Consider the following 2,382-nt stretch of genomic DNA (forward strand, 5'->3'; position numbering starts at 1 on the left):
TCTTCTTCCAATGCATCGGATTTTGGAATGGACACAGACAAAATGCAGAAAATGAAGACAACATTTGGTCGTTGCAATCTAAATTTCACTGAACATTTGGCATTCGACAAAAAAATGAAGCAGGCAAAAAGGTGTGCGCGGAAAGACAAGAAATGAACAATATGAAATATTTATTGAAAAAACCAATAATCTTTTGGGACCGGCCCTCTGAAGGAAACCATATCTTCCATATCTTCTCAAGTATATGTCTTATTGTATTCCATATCTCTTCCATATATTCAGGGATTTTGTTGTAAACTTTTGTATATATACCCTTGTTATGTATTGAATAAATTAAAGCCTTTACAGGCAAATTTTCTTTGATTTTCTCATGGTATCAGAGCAGGACGAAATCTGTCCTTGAAAAACCCTAAAACCCCATCAATAGAAGCCATTCGTCATCATCCAACATGACCGGGAAAGAAGGCGACTCAACAAGCAACACCACACCGGTCATTAATCAAAACTCCTCTTATTACTTGCATGGATCTGACTATCCTCGAACCATGCATGTGAATGAAACTCTAAATGACAACAACTATGGTGACTGGTCTCAAGAAATCAGAAACTTTCTTTTCTCGAAGAATAAGATTGGCTTCATCAATGGAAGTCTCAAAAAACCAGATGATGAAGGCACACAACGGGACCTCTGGATGCGGTGTGATGCCATGATAAAAGGATGGCTCACCACTGCAATGGAAAAAGAGATACGGAACAGCGTGAAGTATGCTAAGACGACGAAAGAAATATGGGATGACCTGGAAGAGCGATTCGGGGCAGCGAGTGCACCTCGAGCTTATGAATTAAAACGAGAATTGTCTCTCGTACGCTAAGAAAGATCATCAATATCAACATATTACACAAAATGACGTGGGTTGTGGGACGAGATGCAATCGGTGTCACCCATGCCAAAGTGTACATGTGGCCATTGCAAATGTGAGATTGGCAAGAAACTCACAGAAACTAAAGAAAGAGAGCAGCTATATGAGTTCTTGATGGGACTGGACGACTCATTCAGCACTGTTAAAACTCAAGTACTAATCATGAAACCCACACCCACCTTGGGGGCTACATATCACATGGTCGCTGAAGATGAGAGACAAAGGCTGATATCAACAGAAAAAAGACATACTCAGGAGGCTACTGCCTTTCAAGCACAATCAAAATCAACAGAAGTTGGTGCCCTGCACGTACGTTCGCAAAATAGACAGGCAAACACAGAGGCCACTACTTATTGCACAAATTGCAAACGATCAGGTCACACCATTGAGGGATGTTTTAAGCTCATTGGGTATCCAGAATGGTGGTCCACCAGAAATGTGAAACGAGAAGGCAACAAGAATGGAGAACGTGGTGAAGAAAAGAAAAGCAACCCAAGAGCTGCCCAAGTTAATGTTGAAACAAGCCCTATACCTGGACTCTCAGCTGATCAATACACAAGATTACTTAAGCATTTTTCTGGAGAGGATGGTCTAGCATATCAAAACACCACACCCAAAGTGAACATGGCAGGTAAAAATGTTTTTAGTTCTCCTTGGATCATTGATTTTGGGGCTAGTGAGCATATAACTCATAATGTCGAACTACTTCACGATAAGAAAGAGTATATTAATGGAGCTCCGGTCATTATTCCAAACGGCAATGAAATTCCTGTAAAGGGAGTTGGTAGTTCCACATTACCAAATGGTTTGCAGTTAAATGATGTTTTGCATATTCCAGACTTCAAATGCAACCTGTTGTCTGTGAGCAAGATAACAAATGATCTTCAATGTACTCTAACTTTTTGGCCCGATTATTGCATTATGCAGGACTTACTCACGAGGAACTTGATTGGAACGGGTAATAATCGTGATGGTCTATATTACTTAGAGCCAACATTGAAGAGAAGAACAGCAATGATTGCGACACCAAGTATGGAAACTTGGCACAGGAGGTTGGGGCATGCTTCAAACAGCAAACTTCGTTATTTAGATTTTTTGGGTTATTCTATTAATAATGTTAGTTTTGAACTTTGTGATTCTTGTGTAAGGGCTAAACAAACCCGGTTACCTTTACCCGATAGTTCAATAAAAACTTCTAAATGCTTTCAGTTATTACACTGTGATATTTGGGGTAGTTATCGAGTTCCATCTCTTTGTGGGGCTAGATATTTATTGACCATCATTGATGACCATAGTCGTGCACTATGGATCTATCTTATCAAATTTAAATAAGAAGCTAGCACATGTCTAACGGCTTTCATAAACATGGTCGAAACACAGTTTGGAAAGAAAGTCAAAAGACTTAGAAGTGATAACGGTGGAGAATTCACGTCTAATGCTATGATGAATTTTTATGCTGAAA

General features: G+C 39.5%; 1 protein-coding gene across 1 annotated transcript; it reads left to right on the forward strand.

Annotated features, from left to right (window-relative positions):
* Positions 1-449: 449 nt before the first annotated feature.
* On the forward strand, positions 450-872 carry LOC145099393 (uncharacterized). The gene has a single exon (XM_079036977.1). It carries the CDS (start codon positions 450-452, stop codon positions 870-872), a length of 423 nt encoding a protein of 140 aa, XP_078893103.1.
* Positions 873-2,382: the final 1,510 nt, after the last annotated feature.

This window comes from Lactuca serriola, chromosome 4 (assembly GCF_051521515.1).
Source record: "Lactuca serriola cultivar US96UC23 chromosome 4, Lser_US96UC23_V15, whole genome shotgun sequence".
NCBI lineage: Eukaryota > Viridiplantae > Streptophyta > Magnoliopsida > Asterales > Asteraceae > Lactuca > Lactuca serriola.

What these genes read in the sequence shown, in the direction of transcription:
- LOC145099393 (XM_079036977.1), top strand. Translation starts at nt 450, where the DNA reads ATGACCGGGAAAGAAGGCGACTCAACAAGCAACACCACACCGGTCATT.